Source organism: Gobio gobio, assembly GCF_949357685.1.
Source record: "Gobio gobio genome assembly, chromosome: 13".
In the NCBI taxonomy this organism is placed as follows: Eukaryota; Metazoa; Chordata; class Actinopteri; order Cypriniformes; family Gobionidae; genus Gobio; species Gobio gobio.
The window spans coordinates 29,642,062-29,663,899 of record NC_137106.1 but is presented as its reverse complement, the minus strand read 5'-3'; the positions used below and the strand labels follow the sequence as shown (position 1 = coordinate 29,663,899).

Sequence of the window (21,838 nt, the reverse complement as noted above, 5' to 3'; positions counted from 1 at the left end):
TGGATCTTTGTTAGAGGTAAAGATAATTTTAGGCTATTGTAAAGAAATAGTTCAAGTAAACATTTTTATTGTCATTATGTTAATTATTTACTGCCATTGTTTTTGTTCCAAACTTGTACGCTGGTATTATATCTGTGGAACATGCAATTTTAGGGATTAAAGTGTTCAAGCGAGGTCATTTTTTAAAATCTGGACCACAAGATTTGAAATTCAATGGCGATAATCAGTGAATAAATTGATCTATGGCCTTATGGATCAAAATGAGGTTGAATAGCGATAGAATTACAATTTTTGGGTGAACTGTACTTCTAAGAGACCATTTTTTTTCCAAAGCGAGAAGTTGAAGTGTTACACCTGTAAATATGTGTATATTTCTGTACATCTCTGAAAATGTATTTGTTTTAATCTTCAAATTAAAGGGAAAAGCTTTTAAATAAATGCCTCTAATATAATGAGCTTGTACGTACATGTCCGTCTGTCACCAGTAGATGGCAGTGTGTTGAAGGCCACCGCCCCTGGGCCTGAACTGAGGTCACCTTTGACCTGTTCCAGTCATGGTGATGATGTCAGCGTTGACGCAGGTGAACGGTGCTCGGGTAAACCACAGGATTCAGGAGCTGGGAGTTTCAAAGAAGCCGGCACACAACTTTCAACCACAAACCTGTTTTTTTGTTTCCGTCTCTCTTTCCTTGCTGTAAGCCTGTGGCACTGCATGTAGCTGACGGAACAGGTCGAGAGAGAGCATGCATTAACTATAATAACTGTTTTCATTCTTTAATTCTTCCTCCAATGCCTGACGGGCATTATATCACCTGAGATAAACAGCAGGTACAAAGGTGTGGCCTTGTGAGTGTCTTATATACACCTTGTGTTTAACTTATAATAAAAACAAAACAAAATAATTTATGTCTCTTTCAGATATTATACAGATATTATAAATATTGTTGATTTAAATGTAATATTGCGATTAATTTGCTAAATATATATATATATATTTACTTTAATACACATTAAACTCAATTTAGAATTAAATATTTAGAATTGTGTATGTATATCCCATTTTACTCTGATCTATGAGCTACGAATGCTATTTACAAAAAGACTGATTTCCCACAAATCGTCATGGACAGTATCTTTTTTATGTAAAGGAAGCCATTAGGTCTGTGGTGATGTCACTTTCTTTCAGCACATAATCACATTCGGAAAGCACAACAACTGTCACACACCTGGTACAGAAAAGTACCTCAGGTTCAATATCAGGTCAGTATCATTGACTGTGTTCGTATGTGTGGGAAGCGAGTGTTCGAAAGGTGAGTCATCAACACAGGTATGAAGCCTTAGGAGGAAGCCCGATTTCTGGAAAATCATAGAACAATATGACCTGAGACTGAACTCGCAAGATTGTTGCTGCAGGCCATAATGCACTGGTTCTGTCTGAAGCAAAAGAACCTGTGAAAATAATGCCTTCAAAAAAAAGAATCAAAATAAACTCTTTGAAACTGTATTTTTAATAAAAGGTATCAAAAAATAAAATTAATATAAATTCATTTACAACAATATCAAAAATCTCAGGATGTACTTCAAGTAAATAATCGAAACAATTTAGGCTGCTGTGGCAAGCAGGGCGGGGCCGAGAGCCGTGGGAAACTCCTAGAGGCAGTGCGTTGTTTTTTTTTTTTATTAAGCCGTACGTGAGGGGCTGCTGCTTTACTTTTGTTTTGTTGTATATGATTATTTTATTATTAAAGCTATGTCCCATGGTGTGGATTTTTTTTTTTATTTTATGTTTCCTGAGGTGTACTTATATGGTTAGTATGATTTTTACATCATAAAAGGCATTTTTTCTATCTAGATATTAGCCTTCTGGCTTGAATGCTCTGTTTGAAGGGGTGTGTCTGCAGTGAGACTTCAATGAAAACGCCCACTGTTGTGATTGGCTGACATCTTTGCATTTGAAATGAGTATTTGCGTCCCAATTCGCCTACTTATACTACGACCTAAAAGTATGTACTCTTTTTGTGAAGAAATAGTACATACTTTTGAGTGTGTAGCAAAAGAGTATGCAAGCTTTGGGACATAGCCTACTACTTCGTCATCTTTAACGGACTCTGTTACGTGCATCCCTGCCCTGTCAATCATCGCCAGAGTTAAAATCCTCACATTCAGTTTCATTTCCTACCATATCGGAGAGAAATCTAGTAGCACGTTGATCTGCCATTCCTGGGTCTTTAATGCAGAGACTCTCCTCATGTGTTTGCAATTTAAATATAATGATGCATTTAAAAGTTAATGGCCAAATGTATCATTACACAAGTTCACAATGTAGCTTCTGGGGAAATATAATGTGGATAATATTGAATAAATATCTTTTCCTCAGGTTAAATACTGATAATTGATCACTAAAGCCCCTTAATCTAAACCTCTCTACTTAACCGTCGGACTCGCACATCCGTCATGTTTGTAGTTTTAACACTTTTTATCCGTGTTTGTAGTTCTAATCGAATCCTCGTCCAACTCGCAATGGTTTGTGGGCAATATCAGTCGCAATATCAATCTGCACTTCGAATTGTGACCAGAAATAGTGGACCATCCGGGTATCTTTGGAATACTTTTTTCAACATACTACAATTTGGGACATACTAATTCTATTTTCGAATACTATTTAGGACGGATAGTATGTGAAATGGGACCATAAACTGTAATTAAATATGGAAGTAGTGTCCGTGACGTCACCCATAGGATTCTGATGAGCAGTTTTGAAGTGTAAAGTATGGACGAGCTGGCCGTTGCCATCTTGGCAGCGCATCATCGCACGTCACTCCCGGATAACAGAAAATGGGCAAAAAGGCGGGACGTGGACGGAGCTGAAGTGATGCCATGACTAACAGACAGCAGATAAATGGCTACCTGTCACTCGAAGTGGCCACGCCCTTAATTATGCAGAACTTTAATGCTTTATATAATGTAAACGAATGAGTTAAAAAAATAAATCACCCCCCTCACAGTTGTCATGAAGGACAAAATTAGCCGTATAGACCACAACCACAATTTGTACCAGGCTGTAAACATGTTTTAATCTGCTGTAAAGTTGGGCATTATAACATGGGGCTCAATGAGATTCTGCTCCCTTCTGGAGCCCCTAGTGGCCAGTCGATGAATTGCAGTTTATGTCACTTTCGTATTGGCCTTAAGAGAAACTGCGGGAGGTTGCAGCTTGATTGGGACACGAGATTGTGTGGCGGAGGAGGCGTGGTTTAGCGAGGTCTGCACGAAGAGAGAGAGAGACGGACAGGGCACTCGTGGACCAGAGAGATGGAGAGCTGGAAGACAGATTGCTGAGAAAGTTATATTGTAGTCGCTCATAGTTGTTGAGAGTGCTGTGAGTGCAAATTTATTTTGTTTGTATCTGAGAGTTCTGAATAAACACGAGTCCCAGTCACGCCGACCCTGTCTTCTTCCTCCTTATTCTACGAACTTTGTCACATGTGGAACCCCTCTCGAATACTTTTACTGTTTTTTTTTTTTTTTTACAGCCGTCGAGATGAACGAGTGTTGATTATAGCATTATTTTTAGATCTTTTCCCATCACATGAAAGGCTGCAGTGATGAGGATTGAGTACACAGACAGTCTTTTGATCGCGTGAATGCAGTGATCTCGTCATTGCAGCGCTATTTCTCTCACAAAATGCTTTCCCCATAACTACAGCAAACACAACATCGACATGAATACAGTAAGAGCTTCGTTGTGCAGCATAACAGTGTCATTCATTATGGCAAGTGTGCAGATATACTCGCGACATGTGTTTGACAGCTCCGAGCATTAGAGAGTGTTCTTTGATCGTTAATCTAGCATCTAATCACAATTTAACCTAGCCTGACGTCGTCATACTCAATTCTAGTTAGAATTTGAGTCTGATACTGCTCCGTTGGGCTGTGATTATGAGGCGTGTTTCAACCGAACCAGGAAAGACCTCAATTGGATAGACCTACAACCAATCAGAGCAACGCATAACGTTAGTTGTCAAATGTCAACAGAACTCAACTGCACTGTGTTGCCAAGTCCGCGGGTTGAAGCGACCCCAATTATGTGATATACAGACCCAGGAATGCAATTCTGAGCTGCCAGCCATGCCAAAATAACACATATTTTACCCCCCAAATGCCTTTTCCCCCCCCGGAGAACCCCCTGGAAAGCTATTGGGCTTGTTTTTGGCTAGTTTTGAGGAACGTTAGCAATTGGGTGGGTTTTGTTGTAAAAACTTGGCAACCCTGTCTGCCCGCTGGAATAAGTAGCCTAACGTTAGAAGAAAAAGATGAGTATAAACGATCTTTGCCGGTGTTGTAAAAAAAGAATTTCAGGATACACAGAGAACTTACCAACACGATCATCATTTCTGAGAGAAATAGTGAAGGTGAATGCATATACGAACAAGTTCTCCGTTTAGGATTAGAACAAATTCAACCCAAGCGCTCTTTGATGACGTGGATGATTACGTTACTGTTTATCATCTGTCCATCATCGTCTAAAGCCCGCCCTGACAATTTCATTGTTTCATTGCATAATTACTTCTCTACCGATCAAGTCCAGACCGAACTGCCCGAGTAAAAATGTTGTGGGCGGGGCTAAGTTCGGCTGGCATCCAGGCTAAATTTAACCCTCTGGTGCTCTTCGTTTAGGGGTTGCATTGGTTGTCTTCCCGGTCATAAGTGATCGGACACCTAAAAATTCAACTTCCTCCACCCCAGTAAAACCAATGCAATTTATTTTTCTTCAATAATATTTTTTCTTTTTAATTTTGTATTTTGAGATGATTTGATGGTATTTTTTTATATTTATGCAATAATTATGGGTTTTTTTGTATTATTATTATTGCAGTATTTCAGGTTAAAATAGAGACTAGGCCTTCAAAATAATTTTTTGAAGGCAGATTAGCGCCCTCTTTTGGAATTATTTAAGAAATCATGCAACCATGGGTGTAATCACTAGAGGTCTCTATGGAGAGGTTTGAGAATTCCCTAGTTCTCTTTTGAACACATTTAATGATTTTTTGTTGTTGTTGATGGATTTGAATATATATTTTAAAAATCTCAAAGACTAATATTATTATAAAGTTTTAGATATTTTTTTGTTTGTTAGAAATATAGATTTTTTTTCTGTGAATTTGTGTTTTTGCAGATTTCCCATTCATATATGGTGGTAATTTTTGACCGAAGAGTGGGAGTATTTTTTTACGACCACTTAGCATCCAAGTTTCATATCATTCTGATGAAGCTGTGATTTTTTTAAATTCTAAATGTGTCACACTCTTGATGTTTTAGAGTGTCACCCGTTTACTGCTGTGTACTTTTTTTCAGCATTGTGGCCGATTTGTAGATTGTACACACAAATATTCTGAGAATTTTTGTGTTTTTGCCGATTTCCCATTAATTTCATATGGTCTGTCATTTATGACCGAAGACAATGAATACTACTTTTTTTGTTAAGATCAATTAGCATGCTCGAATCATGACCCCAATTTTTTTTGTGTGTTTAGATACCTAATGCTAAAAAAGTCACCAAGTTTCATATCATTCTGATGAAACTGTGATTTAAAAAATTTCAAAACAGAAAATTTTCCGGTCAGAAATGACAGAAGAGCACCAGAGGGTTAAATACAGATTTGTTACGTGCTACTAAGAGGAACAATGGAAAGTTGATCATTTAGTCACTGGCTTGATTCACTGATGCATAAACAGTGGCTATTAAACTATTTAGAAAGAAAGTCTGTGTGAACTTGAATGATTAGCTACACATCAGAAATCTCTGATCACAGATCAGGCATTATTGAATACTGTAACTCACTGTTTGTGGCGGTGCTGTCGAATCCAGATCATAAAGTCTGTTTTTAAAACCTGTGCTGCCATTGCGATTAAAATAAACTGAATCCATTTTCTCCAAATTCGCTGGGCGGGCAAAGCAGAGGAAGGGGAGGTAACCATTCCCTGTATGACGACATACAGGGAAGATTCCAGATTGGCTCGTCTGAGCTTTCATTCTCTCAAGGGCAGAGCAGGATACCCAGAACTCCGTTTACACCTATCGAAATTTCTAGCCACTTGGGGACCATATACAGGCTAGAGGAACTCATTAATGTCAAATAAAGTGAAATTTTCATGTCATGGGACCTTTAACATTTGCCGGTTTCCGCCTCCTTCCCTTATCAACAAACCTTTGTTACAGCTGCATTTAAGTCCATTTTTTTATGCCCTTCCCTCGCTAAATTCCCCTTTGTCTCGTTCACTCAGATGTACGTCATTGTTTACGTTGCACGAGTCCCTACTACTGACGGAACCCTTTAAATAGAATTTAATAGTTTAAATAGAACGCCCTAAGCCTTTGATCACTTGTGGTCGTGTGAGCACTGCAAGTTGCTGTTGTGATGTCACAATTGTGTTGCATTGTGGTCTATGGATCTGCCTGAAGCGTACACCGATCAGGCTTCCTAATATTGTGTTGGTCCCCCTTTTACTACCAAAACAGCCATCGAGGCATGGACTCCCACAGATGCTCGATTGGATTGAGATATAGGGAATTTAGAGGCCAAGTCAACACCTCAAACTCGTTGTGCTCCTCAAACCATTCTTGCCACTTTCGACGGGGGACAGGGGTCAGCATGGACACCGTGACTGGTCTGCGGCTATGCAGCGCCATTTGCAACAAACTGTGAAGCAAGGTGTATTCTGTCAACTTTCTATCAGAACCAACATTAACAATTTGAGCAACAGTAGCTCATCTGTTGATCAAACCACACGGACCAGTCTACGCTCCCAATGTGCATCAATGAGCCTTGGCTCATTGACTCAATGAGTCTATGAGCATGACCCTGTCGCCGGTTCACCACTGTTCCTTCCTTGGACCACTTTTGATAGATACTGACCACTGCATACCGGAAACAAACCACAAGAGCTGCAGTTTTGGAGATGCTCTGACCCAGTCGTCTAGCCATCACAATTTGGCCCTTGTCAAACTCGCTCGAATCCTTACGCTTGTCCATTTTTCCTGCTACTAACACATCAACTTTGAGAACAAAATGTTCACTTATTTAGCAAGATTCGACACTTTACTATCCATGAGGCCACGCGATTTAATTTATGATCGATGAAGCGATGCAACTGGCTCTGGTAGGTCACGTGATAATGACAACTTGGCGAACATATACATCCAAATTACATTTATACTACACACATTCAAACTATAGAACATACTTGTTAGTGGTCGTAAAGTAAGTACTTATTCTCAATGCAATTTCGGACGCAGCTTAAGACCAGAGGTGAAAACCCTCATTAAACACCTGAACCTGCTTATCAAGATCTTCACTAGAAACTTCCAGGAAGGTGTGCTGGAGCAGGTTATAGCTAAACTCTGCAGAAAAGTGGCCCTCAAGGAGCATTGGACACAGCATTGAAAAAAAGGTTAGGAACCCCTGTTATTTGCTCTTTTAGATGATCCACGATGTGCCTCTCGTTATGTCTTTTCAGAGAAGGAAAGTACATTCAGACAGCCAAAATGTAATGAAAGCCCTCTTTATTTTAATCACCTCCCAAATCAGTTGCCTTTGAATATCCCATTTCCAATAGATCGCATTATGGTAGTAAAATGAATTGTAAATGCTGTTTCATTCTGACTTCAATTGCCTATAAAAGCACCTCGCTTTGAATGGAAATGGAATTGGTGGATGTTGAATGGAAATTAAGTGATTTAAGTAATGCATTCAGTGGAACAAGCTAGTCTGTACAACTGAATGACGTTCAAAAAGTTTCTTTATTACTAATCAGTTGTGACAGTCACCGATGGCCACATCTGATGATAGATTTGTACTGTAATGTGTTTGTAATCCCATTCGATTTTAGCACTGAAAAGTGCATTTACCCATGAAACTCCTCCAAAATCCTCCCTGGAGAGTTGTAGATAACCAGTCGAGCTGAACCCATTCATTCATAAGCATTTTTGCAGAATCAAAAGCTTATGCACATGTGCTGACAGTGGGTGCAGCATTATCATTGAGCTGATTCTTTTTTTATTAAAGCATGTCAGTCACCCTGTTATTGAACCCTAAAACCCCACCCAACTTCTGTATCTGTGTCTGATGAATGACTTTAAAAAATGCAGCACTGCCGTGTGCTGTGATTCACCCAAGGCTTTGAGGAGAATTTCTGAATAACTCAAACTCAGTTAACTTGATATTTCCCCAGATATTTTCTTCATGAATGAATATTCCCCTTAAGGAAGTACAGTAGGCAATAACATGTGCACCTAAGGCGAGGAGGATAATGTTCCAAAGGACAAAAGGTGCGGTAGAAGTCATATTTAGGTGATATCCTTATCCTTACGAGGGCTGAATTTGTCATGAGACACATTTCCATTGTAATGGGATGCTTTGAGAGTGAAAGAGTGAGTTCAGAATCAGTGCACTGCTGATATTTTCATGGGAAGGTTCTGCACTTTTGTCTAGCGCAGACCGATCTATCTATCTATCTGATGTGTGCACTCACCTTTGCCCTTGTTTTGTGAACTTTGACTACAGAGGGGTGGTGTGAGTACATGTAGGTAAGGTGTGTGTTTGGGTCAGGAAGCGTTTGTTCTGTAGGGTAATTACAGTGTAGACACCAGCTGCTGTTTCTGCATTCCAACACATACTGATGCTGCCAAAAGAGGTCATGACACATCACATACAGCTTCCATCATGACAGATCCCCTTCCAAACACTTCAGATGTTACCTGTAGCTGCTCAGGTTCATGCCTGAATGGATTTATGTAGCTTAAAGATACTTCGGAATATGGATTTTGCCATTTTCCGAGTCGGTTATTTAGGATGGTTGATTGTAACCTTACCACTGTTTAAGTCATTTTGGCACTTACAAATCAAGTTGTTTATCCCGCTGGCAGTCTGATGATTGAAGGTGTGACATTATGTATACACACATACACAAGAAGTAATCCGGTTCAGAAGTTCAGCTGAACTATGATCCTGCATCAAGGGCATAATGGAACAATAAAGAGAGAAATAGGATGATACGCATTTCAATAGGAATTTGATTATAGATCAAACAAAAAAAGAAAGAAAGTTGCCTGTTAACGTTGACTTCTTCAGCTGAGCAGAAACAAATTATTATTATTATTAACATAATTCACACTATATAACCATTTTTTTATTGTATAATGTATATAATGTAGGCTATTATACATTTTATAATGTAGTAATTATACTTTTCCAAATATAAAATGCTATTAAGAAATGTAGCTTTTTAATGGGGTTAGCACAAGTGTAATTTTACTTCAACAGAAAATTGTAAAATGTTTTTAAAAGTCTAAAATGCTGTACCTGCTGACAGAATGGTGTACTTCCAGCATTTACCAGAAGGGGTTGACTGTACCAAACTTTGAACCTTTGTTTGGACTATGGCTACGTCCGAATTTGCATACTCTCTTAAGTAGGCTAGGTTCTTATTTTGAATAAGTAATTACTTCACAACCACTAAAAAAGTTGATGCATTATCATGCATTATCACGTGACCTACCAGCGTCCTTTGTGCCATTCACAAATCCTCTCCCGTGGCCTCATGGAATAGTAAAGTGTCCATCATATGCACACTTCAGAATCTCGCCAGAAGTAGTAGGTCATCCGGGTACTTTTCTTTTTGCCTACTCTTTTATGAGTACTGTGAATTCCGACACATAGGCCTTTGTTTTATATTTTAAAGAATTTACTCTTTATTTTAAAGAGATCAAGGTCAAAGATCACAGAAGATTCACAAAGCTTGCACAATTTTGTGTTTATTAACTCATCATCTTTTTTTCCTTCTGCTCTATTTTGCCTTCAATGGAAAAATCTTGGTATTTTTATATTAACCCTTAAAGACATACCTTGGGTCTTTAGTGACCCGTGAGGTCATTTACTAGACATCAACCGTCTTAGTAGCCTGACAAGCCAGACCCACACCATTGGCAGGGCTCAATCCGAGGGGCGGGATTAACGGTTGTCTTTCAAATTTCCTCTGCACACAATAGGATAGCGCTACAACCAACCAGAGCAACGAAGAAGGTGAAGCGGAGCTAGTTGATAGATTAAACTTTTGCCGTATCCGGTCGGCAAAACTCCGAACACTTTTTCCGACTTCAGTGCCGTTCTTTGTTCTTTTCTCAAAGAAAAGCTTAACTCCAGGTCTTCCAGAGTCGCGGCCAAAGCCGCTTCGAAAGCTGTTCGCCAGCTTCTTTGCTTACAAGTAACATGCGGAACCGCAGCAACTCTGCCGTCTTTATGTCAAGCCCACCCACTGACTCTACACACGATGTGATTGGCCTGACCAGAGTTTGTATTTTCCAGCTCGCAAGCCAACGGAGAGTTGCTAGACGACCCTGGCTGCAAATTATATATGCTGCCTCTAGGGTGTCTCTAGATTTCTACCGTCTTAGTATTCCTCAATCAGTTAGTTATAAACAATATAACAAAAAAAAAAAATATATATATAAAAGAATGCCTGTTTCCCATTCATTTTTTGTAAAAAAAAATTGTATAGAGCCGATTAGGTCTCGAGTGTTAGTATATTACACAACAATAATTTAATCAATGATGACTGAATAAGTACAATTCACCTTTAGCAATGATGAAGTGACATTTCACTCATAGTCTCCGCAGGAAGAAAACAAAAGAATAGGAAGTATCATCAGCAAAACTTGAAATGGCTCAGCGATTTACTGCAGAGCAAGTTCTGAACACAATCAAATATTACTAACACTGTCACTTGATGGTGGATCTGGTGAAGAAGCTGTCAGCGATCAAAATAGTGATTTTGAAGATGTTGAAAATTATAGTTTTGAGATATGTTTGAGGCGAATATGAGTCAGATGTTGAATGTACTGGAAAATTAGCTCAGGTGAGGACAATGGTGATTGTATAAAACATCTGCTCAAACTGAACCCTTCCAAGCTCCAAAAGGTAATGAAATAGGCTTTTGTTTATTCTTCTGTAACTGTTACCGCGACATGTAGAGATCCATCCGTGTTATATATAGATCCGGGTGGCTAAAGACCCAAATATGTAATAACGATTAGTGAAACATTCATGCGTTTAAGTGTTCATATGGAACCAGTTTGCAAGGGCTCTAAGAATCAAATACAATCTACTCAAGTATAATAACTAAAATTCTGAAAATTAAATTGAAATATCAGTACTGTCTTATTAGTTTCCATTTGGATTCTTGTTGGATTCCATTGGGACTGGTTCCAAATAGATGAAAGAAATTCCATAGGGATCCCATGCCAGTCACTTCACTTTGTTTCTCCCTACATATACCCTTTCTGCGTTTTACCTGTCCCTCTCTCACCACTCCCCATTTTTCCCCAATAACTCTCCACCCTTGACACTCACTGAGGCACACTGTACATTCTCCATCTGGTATGCCTGTGGGCCCTTTGGCTCTAGTCTTAGTGGTGTGTGTCAGTCCACAAACAGATTATTTCGTCAGTTTTATGTCCATAAACGTGTGTAAGCTGTTATCAAATGATTTGTATTAATAAGAGAGGCTGCATGTGTCCTGTTGGTTGACTCAAATGCAGATCTGCTTCATGTAAACACTACAATCTTGTCCTTTATGTATTTTAGTATTAAACGTAACATCCTAATGCTTGTCTAGATGAGACTACATCAGTCAGATGATGAGAACTTCACTGCAGAAATTGCAGTAACCTGGTTAGTGAACAGTAATATTGTTAAATATTATTACAATTCAATATATGTAATTTATTCCTGTAATTCCAAGGCTAAATTTCCAGCACCATTACTCCAGTCTTCAGTGTCACATGATCCTTCAGAAATCATTCTAATTATGATGATTTGCTGCTTTAAGAAACATTTCTTATTATTATCAATGTTGAAAACACTTGTGTTGCTTAATATTTTTGTGGAAACCATCTTTTTTTTCAGTATTCATTGATTTATTTGTAACTTTTATTACTGTCACTTTTTCTGAATATATACATTTCTTTAAAAACAAATCTCACTGACTTATATTAAATTATATTATTTTAAATGTGTATTAATTTGTGTATTTTTAAAAAAAAATCTTACTGAACCCAAACACAATGCTCACACTGAACGAAGTCCAAATAAACACATCAAATCTCTTTATTGAACAGAAACATCAGCAGAGCTCCAAATGCACATTTCAAAATAGATATCATAAAAGATATAAAATTAACGAGCACTACTGAACAAGACAAACATTAGCACAGGAACTACAAATTACACACAAGTATTGACACGACAAGAATACACATATACTCCTAATTTGGAGAAAAAGTGCTGCTTGTTTTCTCCTTCCCTGTATTTAAACTGATCCCCCAGTTCACAGCGCAAAGATCATTTTTCACAGCTTACATTCATGATAAACACAAATAACTATGCATTAGTCACCTATTTAATGTAGTTTAAAGCAATATGTAACTTCTGTAAGTACTAGAATACAGAGTCGCGACTGCGACAGCATGTACTGTATAGATAACTAGTCATTTTAATAGTACAGTGGCCTAGAAATTAGAAAGTGGCTTAACATTATTTCTTATTTAGTGAGCTATCCCTATTCACTGGAAAAATACAAATATAATTAGAGCTTATTTGTTCCTACTTCATTTCATTAAAAAAAATGTTGATATAATCACATACAACGTTGAGATGAAAGAATGAATTTAAATGCTTTTCTATCGTTTTCTTCCCCTCCTAACAAAATCTGTAGGACTTGATGCCCTCATGCACATCAAAATGGCTTTTTGTATGTATTTTACACAAGCTTAAATAACTTTTTCATGCATTCTAGTGGATATTTACCCTTTTCTGTAAGTTCACTAAGAGTTTCAGACTTTGCATTCTCTAATGACTGTGTCAGGTCCATCCTTTCATCAGATTTCCAGATGTTTTGCTTTACAGAAACATCAGAAAGGAAACTGCATATGAATGGCAGTTTGACATTTGTGCATTTATGGTACAGTGTCTAATTGATGTGTTTTGCCTATATATGCGTGGACTCCCTCCGGTTTCTCTCGATCCCGTGGGTTCTGTAGTTAAAAAACACGTGCAATCCATTGACCGGATGTACGATTGGCACCGTCTGCATCCTTGGATACGTTTCCGTCGCCAGAGTGTAATCTGCCGTGGCGAGCAACTCCACCGTAAGAGTTTTCAGCACAATCAAAGCAAGCTCCCGCCCGATGCATCTCCTCACACCGCCTCCGAAAGGCACGTAACTGAAGCGGTCGGTTTTGATATTGTCTCTATCTGCACAGAATCGGTCCGGGTCAAAGAGCTCCGGGTTCTGATACGCTTCTGCAGTCTCGTGCGTGTCACGAATGCTGTACATGACGCTCCAGCCCTTTGGGATCTGATAACCCTGCAGATGCACAATATAGAAATGTATACGTTAGACAGAGCACATTGCCTTCTAGACCTTTCTTTGCGATCATAACCAGTCATATCCAATCCAAGCACGACATTTGTTCTCAATTACCCCCCACCAAACCCACTGCACACTTTAGGGGGTCTGTTAAAAGTCAATGGGCTCAGGGGAGGCAAGCTTCCCGCTCTAAGTTTACCTGCTGGTATCGCTGTTGACAGTGTCACTTTAGAAAAATCAGTGATTTAAACACTTTTTAATGTCACTTTTAATATTTTCTCATCCAATTTTTAAGGAGGCACTGCCTCCCTTGCCTCCTTGGAGGAAACGCCCCTGAGTAGTACTTATTTTGGTCAAATGTAAAAGAAAAAACGCACTCACGTTCAGTTCAAATGTTTGCAGAACCGTCCTGTATCCCCCAGACACTGGTGGAAGGAACCGAAGCACCTCTTTGACCACACAATCCAGGTAAGAAAGTTGACTCAGTTTCTCCAAACTTAAGTACGGGACATGGGTCCGTGAGCGACATCCCTCTTCCTTGTCCCCTGCTTCAAAACACGTACTTTTATTCGTCGTCGATCTCCACTCGCTGGTACTCTTCTCAGCAGCATCGCTTTCCTCACTGATGATGTTCCCATGGCAACGCGCGCGACAGCATCCGTGCGAGTCGCTGATCAAGCCCTCGCTCTCTAACTCTGCTCTGGCACACCCGCTCACGTCTGGATGACGCAGAAGCTGCAGGATGAGGGAGGTCGATGCGCTGGCGGTAGTGGAGTGGGCAGCGAAGATTAACTCTACCGCGGTTTCCTGAAATGCATTTTCATTTATACATTCTTCAAAAAAGCCTTGAGTAAAAAAACATTTATACATAAAAAAAGTATCTTTTTAGAAAAGAGTACTTATGAAAATGATACATTTTAAAAGTACACGCTTAAGTGCAAAAGGAATTTACATTTTTTGGACACCTAATTGCATATTAATTGCAATTAAATGAAAATGTATTATATTTAAATGTATATTAAATGCAATTAGCTTTTAGGGTTTTTTGACCCACTTAAGCAGCATTTATTGATATGTAATTTCATAATTATTTTGTCTTTGAAATATGATTAAAGTACTACTGCAGAACGTACTATAATGTAATTTCTATTGAAATATGTGTATGTATTCAAATATATTTGTAATTACACATCTGTAAAGATGAAGATGCATTTAGTACATTTAAAATGTTTTAACTTTAAATGTAATATCAAATAACACCGTTAAAACAGTTAAAATTATAACCATTTAAAATAATTTTAAATGTGCTTTAGTGTTAGTCAAGACAATAAAACAACCAAAAAAAAGAGAGAATTAAAACATAAAATGTACTATAAAGAAAATTTGACATTAAACAAAGTGCACTTTTTAAAAAGTACACTTAAGTGGCCTTTTATTTAATTAATATTATATTATCTACAAGTAGTCAACAGTAAAAAAATATTTGAAGTACACTACAGGTGCACATTCCACACAGTTAAGCGCACTTCTTTTTCACAGGGGTGGGTATAGTACAAAGATAGCACACACGAGTTGGCCTTTTAGTTTTTACCTTGAGTTCTTGCATTGTAAGTTCGTAGTCATCTTCCTTTGCACTACTCAGCATATAGTCAAAAGCGTCACAGTAATCGCTGGCTTGCTGCTTTTTCAGTTTCTCCTCTATGATCTTCTCCATGGCAGAGTGCAGAATCTCACGGGCCCTGATTCCCTGCAACCCACATTCATAAAAGATTTTGAAAGTAGCCAAGATTTAGACATTCATTTAGTGTCATACATATTTCAAGAAGGGCATTCTCACCTTGCGCAGGCCGCTTATGGGGGTGTCAATAGGAAGCGAAAAGAGGTTGTTCATGAGCTGTTCAAAGGTTTTAGAGAGAGAAGCGATTTGCTGCTCATCCAGGCGCAGACCGAGCAGGACTTGCACCGCGATGCGGAAGGTGAGTGACTTGGCTGCGGCGTAAACATCCACAGACCCGGTCTCGGTGCACCACTTGGCAATTTCAGTCTTGACGACGTCTTGAAGGCGTGTCAGATAGGCCTCCAGAGCCCCACGGCTAAACACTTTTGCAAGGATCTAGGAAGCAAATAGAGTGCTGCAGTGATGACGTATTTTTTGTAGGCCAAAGTTAGCATTACACTGGTTCCCAACGAAAACCCAAAAGGGTTTTTCCATAGGCTTCTGAGTTACTACTTGGACGTCAAGATCAAATTTCTTAAATGAACACAAATTTGATGAATTCTGAAGCTTATATACAATTGCCAGAAATAACAAGCTAATCGGCTATAAACGAACTACACCACGCTCGATTTCACTGCACAATCACAAGCTTCTGACAACATTTTCCCTGAAAAGATTGCAAGAGCGTGACTATAAACACAATGAGGCTGTGAAAGCGGACTAGTATGTAAATGAGTTTACCTGATCGGTGCGATGATGTTAAATGTCCCTGATAGTCCCATTTAGTAATTTGATAGCCACCAGCCTTTTAAAAATCATGAGTGGGGTATTACGGGTATGTTTTATGTCTTTGAATAAAACATGAAATATTGTGAGCTTGTGTTCACCATAGATCTTATTTCAGGATTTTACCCAAATTCTTATTTTAAAAAAACCTATTGACTTTGGGACGATGGAACCAGAAGAGCTAAAATGCTAACTCGGCTCCGGGTTTAGGTCTATAAAAATATGGCATCCCTGCAGGACTCAATATAAACAATGTATATTGATCAAACTATTCATTGCAACCGGAATGGCTAGAAATTAAATGTCATTTGAGCTCAAAGAAAATATATTCAACAAGTAAAGAATTCACCTTTACAGGGATATTTATAGGAGAAATAAAGCAACAAATGTGTTACACTTAAGTATATAATACTTTTCAATGATATGCCTTTTTTTATTGACTTTGCTTGAGAAGGTGCATGCATTTCAGACACTTAGCTTACTTTTCTTTTCCTCTTGTGCAGGTCACCAACTGAGTTTACTAGAGTGTTGGGCCCCAGGATGATGCGTGTGCTCTGGGGCCACTGTGTGCACACCAGCGTGTGTTCACCCAGTAGAATCTTACGGATGTTTTCTGCACCTGTCACTCGGATGAGGGGTTTGCCCAAAAGGTGAGTTTTAAAAACATTTCCATGTTTCTCTCGTCTAGAGATGTGAAAGCTGGATCCCTGTTAAAACATAATGAAAAACACTTTTAGAGGGTTGCAACACCCCAGGTGCAACATCCTGACTACTTTTGACCGATTCATTTCTTAAACTTTTCCAGTTGTTTGTAACTATAAGGATTTTATAGAGTTGAGTCTAATGCTGCCTTCACGTGCTATCGGAATTATCGTAAATACGAGTTTCCTAGGTAAAAATTGTACATGAACGCCCTCTGATGTCGTGTTTACCACTGGGAAGTTCGAAAATAATTTTGATACCCCAATTCCCAAGATGGGTGTGCCATAAAAACCCCAGCTAGGTCGTCTTGTCTTGACATTAATGTAGTGCATATTTACATGTACGAGTAATCATTTGAAGCGTATTGAATGTTTGGTACACAGCGAAAATAGCCTGAATTTGAAAGAAATTACAGAATCGTCAGAAAGCGGATGTCAGTTTATGGTTGCATGGGACACTATGATGTTGGTTTTAAAGGTCCTGTTCTTCGTGATCCCATTTTTCAAACTTTAGTTAGTGTGTAATGTTGCTGTTAGAGCATTTATAATACCTGTAAAATTATAAAGCTCAAAGTTCAATGCCAAGCGAGATATTTTATTTAACAGAAGTTCCCTTTCAAAGCCTACAGCGAACGGCTGGTTAGGACTACATCCTGGTACTTCCTGCTTTAATTACGTCAGTAGAGCAGTATGTCGACTAACCTCCGCCCACAAGAACGCGCGAAAAAGGGGGCGTGGTCTTGTTGCTCCCGCGTGGAGAATAGGAAGTGTTGCGTTCGGTTGCGTTCGTATAGTTTGTTTGTTGCCATGTCGTCGAGACGCTGTTATTTTCATCCAGGAGTCAAGTCACCTTTGTTTGGCTTTCCCAGGGACGCTGTACTTAGAGATCATTGAGCGCATGCATCCCCGTTATGGTAAGAGGCGTGACCTTTCCAGTAACGTGTGCTCTGCGTGCGCTAAGCTGCTGTCGAATCACAACACGGGAACCGCTGGCACAATCAGAACTCGTTACGTATTTCTGAAGGAGGGACTTCATAGAACAGGGAAATATTCAAGCCGTTTTGAGGACAGTGAAAACAGCGGTATACAGATCAGTAAATTGTGTGAAAAATACTGTGTTTTTTTACACGCGAAACATGAACACATGTTATATTGCACACTGTAAACACGAAAAACACGAAAAACGGGACCTTTAATAAGATTTTCCCAATAAATAGGCAAGAATAACCTGCAAGTGAAGACAGCATAACTCCAAACATTTATTTTAAAATGTATACTAGGGTTGTCAAACGATTAATCACATTCAAAATAAAAGTTTGTGTTTACATAATATAAGTGTGTGTACTGGGTATAATTATTATGTATATTTGAATACACACACATACATGCATTTAAGAAATATTTGTATGTATATACTGTATATAATTTATATTATATATAAACATAAAAATTAAAGTTAAAATGTTTGTTTTTACAACCATTATGGATTAGGGTTGCCAGGTTTCTGCAAAAAAAGTAGCCCAATGGCCAGTCAAAAGAAGCCTGATGCGATTTCCATCGTAGGTCGCCATATTCTCCACTGAATTTGTACGATTTGGGGTGTTGTAGCGCCGAAATCGTACGTAGGCTACGGGGTGGATAAAAAAATCCCTCCGCGGCAACAACTTAAAAGACTTGGCATCCTAATTTAAATGACACCCTCATCAAGTTCACACGTCAGGCTGCCTTCACGTGCTATCGGAATTATCATAAATACGAGTTTCCTAGGTAAAAATTGCACATGAACGTCCTCTGATGTCGTGTTTACCACTGGGAAGTTCGGAAATAATGCTGCTTTCCAGGCAGGTTTTTGAGCCCGTAAGTTACAACCTCAAACCACGACTCACGACTTTGTTGCGTTCCAGAAAAAATCACGTCAAACTGAGCGCAAGGAATTGTGTGGTAACGTTAGCAGGATGTAAATAAAGCATGGCGGATCCAGGCTTATGCTAAATTTACAATCATTTCTATCGCCTTCCTTACTTGCTTATTTGAGGGAAACGGAAGGGGAAAAAACGGCGCATACGTCAAGAGAAGCTGTTATACCGTTATTTCTATATTTGTTTCATAAACACCGCAACCGTATGGGGCTGTCATTGTTGTTTCGCGGGCTATTACGTCAGATCTCGTCACGGGTTTGACTGCCGTTCCAGTGCACTTTCACGGGTAGAAGGTTGGAAAAACACGGGTTGCCTGGAACGCGGGATAATTTTGATACCCAAATTCCCGAGATGGGCGTGTCATAAACGTTAAACATGGTGGCGGGGAGAACTACTGCTGGGCCAGGTGTGGTTTTATTAGTTTCTCCCCAGAACACCTAGGTCGTCTCGTCTTTACATTAATGTAGTGTATTAACTATCTGGGATGTTTATATGGTTGTCAGTGCATGGGCCACTACATATGATGTTGGTTTTAATAGGATTTTCCCCCCAAAATAGGCAAGAATAAACCTGGTGTCCGCCATGATTCCTGTTAATTCCGACAACAAAGCACTCGAATGCAACATGCTCGTAACCACTAGGCTACTTCTAAAGTGGGAATTAGGACATTTCTGATAGCACGTGAAGGCAGCATTCCCCATGTGTATTTGCCTCATTTTCCTTTGCGGAAAGCACTGAACTTTGCTTGACAAGTGAAATGCAATCTAATTAACGAAATAACATAAAATGCCAAATAAAACACCCCAATGAAGAAATAGTAAATAAGAAGGCCTAACGTTAAATAAAATCTGAACCAATGAAGTGGTTTGCCGTGGAAGTCGACCCTTTCGTTAGGCCTTTTTGCCGTTTAATAATTTTTACATAGGCCTACTAACTTAATCGGTGTGTTCTTTTTATACGTTTCAAAAGCTTTTTTAAACATCGTTTCAGTTACCACAAAAGTTTAAATGTGAGTCGGAGTGCTAAATGTTTAAGAAATCGGCTTTGCTTGAGGAGGTAACCATAGCAACAACACGCGCTCGAGGCATAACGCATTGTTGACACTTGGGGTGCGTCTCAATTAGCTCCCTAGTCAGGGCACTGATCAGGGAATCTGTAGATCAGTGCCCTGATTAAACTAGGGAGCTGATTGAGACGCACTCTTGGTTCTCAGAAAAAAAAAACTCTAAAGAAAATTACTGACAGAAATTATTTTACAATGACGACCCCGCTGAAAGGAAATATTGTAGGAAAAATAATTAGCGCACTGATTTGAACAGCTTTAGCCTGCCTTACAACGGTACGTAGCCTAACCTAGCCTATTGCTGTTTTTTTTTACTTCAAAAACATTTTAATAATAATAATAGGCCTATATATAAAAAAACAATATAATTGCCTATGCCTATATAGAATGCATAGTGTGACTTTCTAATTAAGAGAACAGACAACAGAGTAGCCTAGTTTATGAAATGCATAGCCTAATTGTATTCGCTATTTCGTAAAACACTGCGAACAGAAACAGAAGAAGGAAACAGAGTAAAATTGTATTAATATGTTGAAGTCTTACCTGGAAAAGCCAGTGGAAAGTTTCTCCGACCAGCGGCCAGCCCATGGAGCCCCGCGGAAGTGGGAGTTTACACGTCCGATCCCGGGTGATGCTCCACCTGAACTCCCACAGCAGCCGCGAGACCACAAGCAACAGCAGCACCGGTAAGACGGCGCCGGCAGCCGCCAGCAACGCGGACACGAGGCAGAGATCGTGCCCGAACATCTCCAACGATTATCAAAGCCAACAACAACAACACAAAAAAAAAGAAAAGAAAGAAAAGAACGCACGCGCGCCTGTGCGTGCTGGTGATGATTTCTACTTGATGGAGCGCCTCCAAAAGTTGTGCGACGCGCAAGAAGGTCCCTTTACGCGCTCCTTGGATATCTATGGAACATGAATAGGAGGTTGGCTACATTTAACATGGGCTTCATGAAGAGAGAATATCTACCCTGCTTTCAGTCGCTCAAACTTCCCAGAGAAGGGCAAGAAACTGAAAACTATTCCAAACAGTTTTACAAGTTGCATGCGCTGGCATGTCTTTCATCCGCGTTTATCCACCTTTTCTTGGGGTGCAACCCCTGGGACAGCCCTGCTCTCAATCAGACTCGAACTGAACTTGAAATTACGAGAAGTCCCTAATAAAGAATCTCAAACACTTCAGAGTAAGTAAAACTCATGCACTCTTAAAAATTGCATAATATAATAGTATATAGTGTGCATTCAACCTCAAACAACTTTTATTCTTTAGTTCTTTTATTCAACTTTTAAGAATATAGTGTTGTTTAAATTAAGAGTTGTTTTAATCTCCGAGGAATCATATACAGTGGAAATAAGATGGCTATTACTTAACCTAATAATCACTGAAGAAACCTTATTTTTAAGGGTGTAACAAACATTCTCTCTGTCAGATATGTGGCTAAAACGTGCAATCAATCATTTAAAAACGCATCATATTAATCACAAAGCTAAGGGTGACCTTATAGATGAAACAGAGACAGACAAGTGTGTACTCACCTCCACACTAGTGTAAATTCATACCGAAGATATCCAGTGAAACTTCCAGAATCTGTCTCTCTTGGGCGAGCTATGTGTCTTCAGTGCATCTCGCGCGCTCGAGCTTTATAGGTATTGGCACATGTTATGATCCACCTTCACCAGTGACGTGTGAGCAATTTTTTTTCTCCTATAGTTGAAGAGGTCGTGGATAGATCACAGGGAAAGCATGGGAAACGATTGAGAGGTTCCACAGAGGGAATCAGAAAGAAAGAAAAAGGAGAGAGAGAGAGAGAGAGAGAGAGAGAGAGAGAGAGAGAGAGAGAGAGAGAGAGAGAGAGAGAGAGAGAGAGAGAGAGAGAGAGAGAGAGAGAGAGAGAGAGAGAGAGAGAGAGAGAGAGAGAGAGAGAGAGAGATTGTAGGGGTTTTACTGATTGGTTACCTATTTCCTCATTGAGATTCCATTCGATCCACTTGTCATCACATCTTCATGCATGGCATTTTAGGCAAGCATTGTAGTTTATATTGTTTAGTACATCAAAAATGTTTGACAATAATATTTTTTGTTAAAAAATATATTCTCTAAATTATAAACTATTTACAACAATTATAGGCTACTAGAACGAAAAACGGATAAAGGCATGATTTAGAAACGCAAAAATGAAATAAATAAACGAAGAGCAGTAAAATAAATTAATATAAATTTCTC

The 21,838-nt window shown here is 39.1% G+C and overlaps 1 protein-coding gene across 2 annotated transcripts; it reads right to left on the bottom strand.

Moving 5' to 3' along the window:
- Positions 1–12,141: 12,141 nt before the first annotated feature.
- cyp26c1 (cytochrome P450, family 26, subfamily C, polypeptide 1) lies at positions 12,142–21,230 on the bottom strand. Of its 2 annotated transcripts, XM_079833103.1 has the most exons (7): positions 21,151–21,230; positions 20,155–20,520; positions 16,411–16,635; positions 15,263–15,538; positions 15,017–15,172; positions 13,807–14,232; positions 12,142–13,422 (listed from the first exon to the last, which is right to left on the bottom strand). In XM_079833103.1, the coding sequence occupies exons 2-7, from the start codon at positions 20,356–20,358 to the stop codon at positions 13,045–13,047; spliced, it is 1,665 nt and encodes a 554-aa protein (XP_079689229.1). In that variant the 5' UTR covers positions 20,359–20,520; positions 21,151–21,230; the 3' UTR covers positions 12,142–13,044. The 2 variants fall into 2 exon arrangements, with proteins under 2 accessions (XP_079689229.1, XP_079689230.1); XM_079833104.1 differs by lacking the exon at positions 21,151–21,230 and having other exon boundaries at positions 20,155–20,748.
- Positions 21,231–21,838: the final 608 nt, after the last annotated feature.

Excerpts from the sequence above, each read along its gene's own strand:
- cyp26c1 (XM_079833103.1), bottom strand. The coding sequence starts at position 20,358 with ATGTTCGGGCACGATCTCTGCCTCGTGTCCGCGTTGCTGGCGGCTGCC. Across the intron at positions 14,233-15,016 it reads TTACAATGCAAGAACTCAAG|GAAACCGCGGTAGAGTTAAT; the intron begins GTAAAAACTAAA and ends AATGCATTTCAG. Across the intron at positions 13,423-13,806 it reads TGCAAACATTTGAACTGAAC|GGTTATCAGATCCCAAAGGG; the intron begins GTGAGTGCGTTT and ends GTGCATCTGCAG.